Consider the following 1,355-nt stretch of genomic DNA (forward strand, 5'->3'; position numbering starts at 1 on the left):
ATAACAATGATATTTTTGGATTATTCGATTCTTTCTTCAACCCTCAACTGGACCTGAGTTTTTCCTCCCACTGGAAGATTAGTAAAGTTAATCTAACCATCATTTCTGTGTGCTGTTCCTTTTTTTTTTTTTTTTTCCCTTTAATTCTCAGTGAAATCTTCTATAAAATGAAAGTAATAATTCCTTAGCATGGCTAACTATGCATTATTCTGGTGATCAATTGAGATTATAAATAAAAATCCTTTTAAAAGTAAAATTATAAACTCAATATAAATATAAGGTAATATTATATTATTAGTATTGGTATTAATATTTTGGTCACAGCTGTTTAGAAAAAATCTTTAAAATTCTTAGTGGAATAATTATTGACAGAAATTTTCTCATTCCTGAGATAGCTTTCACTACAATGTTAAGAAGTTTTCATATTTTCTAAAGTAAAATGAAGTAATTTTTTGTTTGTATAACACAATTTACAGTGTAATACATTGTTTTAGATAATATTTTTCATATATCTTGGATATTTTTTTTAACCCTAGTTAATCCTGGAGAAGCATTACCTCATACGTGTAAAACTGGAGAATTTCGCTGCAAAAACAGACATTGTATCCAAGCTCGGTGGAAATGTGATGGTGATGATGACTGCTTGGATGGAAGTGATGAGGATCCAATAAATTGCTGTATGTTCTCCTTTGAGTAATCTTAATTTTTTTTTTTCCCTGAATCTTTGAATGTGTGAATTATCCAAGAAGTTTGTGAAAATCTTAAAATATCTTTGCCAAAAATTAAACTCATTGTTTTCCATCAGTTATCATTTGTAAAGATTATAAATTACCTTCTTTGTAAAATTTAAAAGTAATGATTTTTGTCACCCTCCTCCAGCCAAATAGTATATTTTTGGTTCCTCCAAAAATCATCTCCTTTCCTTTTCTATGGTGCAATTAGCATCATTCCAAAGCCAGAAGGTTGCTGAGGAGACCGCTTTGGATCTTTGAATTTGAAGATGGGGAAGTAAATTTAATCTCCTTAAGACAGAACTATTTGTACAAAAGGTCACGATCCACACCATTGCTCCTTCGCAAATGAACTTTGAAGAAGATCCAAGGAAACAGACACCAGTTTAGAACATGTTATTACTTAGCTTCTTTGGCTTATTGTATGGCTGAAACACATATGGAACACTCAAACAGAAATGAAAGTTTTGATTTATCTTTTGTTTTGGCTACTATTTAGCTATTTACCATTCACTGGAATTCATATTTTTTTAATTGTCATTTGCGTGAATGTTTACAGAGAAAATTCATTTTCCATTCAACAGTTCATACACATTTTGTTTCATGACATTGGTTGCAATCTTC

General features: G+C 30.3%; 1 protein-coding gene across 1 annotated transcript in view; it reads left to right on the forward strand.

Annotated features, from left to right (window-relative positions):
• The window catches only part of LRP1B (LDL receptor related protein 1B), a 1,967,638-nt gene that overhangs the window by 806,833 nt on the left and 1,159,450 nt on the right, over positions 1-1,355 (forward strand). The window contains exon 17 of the mRNA XM_007946050.1: positions 537-677. Coding sequence (XP_007944241.1) covers positions 537-677 — 141 coding nt within the window. The remainder of the gene's footprint in view (positions 1-536; positions 678-1,355) is intronic.

This window comes from Orycteropus afer, unplaced genomic scaffold (assembly GCF_000298275.1).
Source record: "Orycteropus afer afer isolate SDZICR_OR568_19922 unplaced genomic scaffold, OryAfe1.0 scaffold00148, whole genome shotgun sequence".
Taxonomy (NCBI): Eukaryota; Metazoa; Chordata; class Mammalia; order Tubulidentata; family Orycteropodidae; genus Orycteropus; species Orycteropus afer.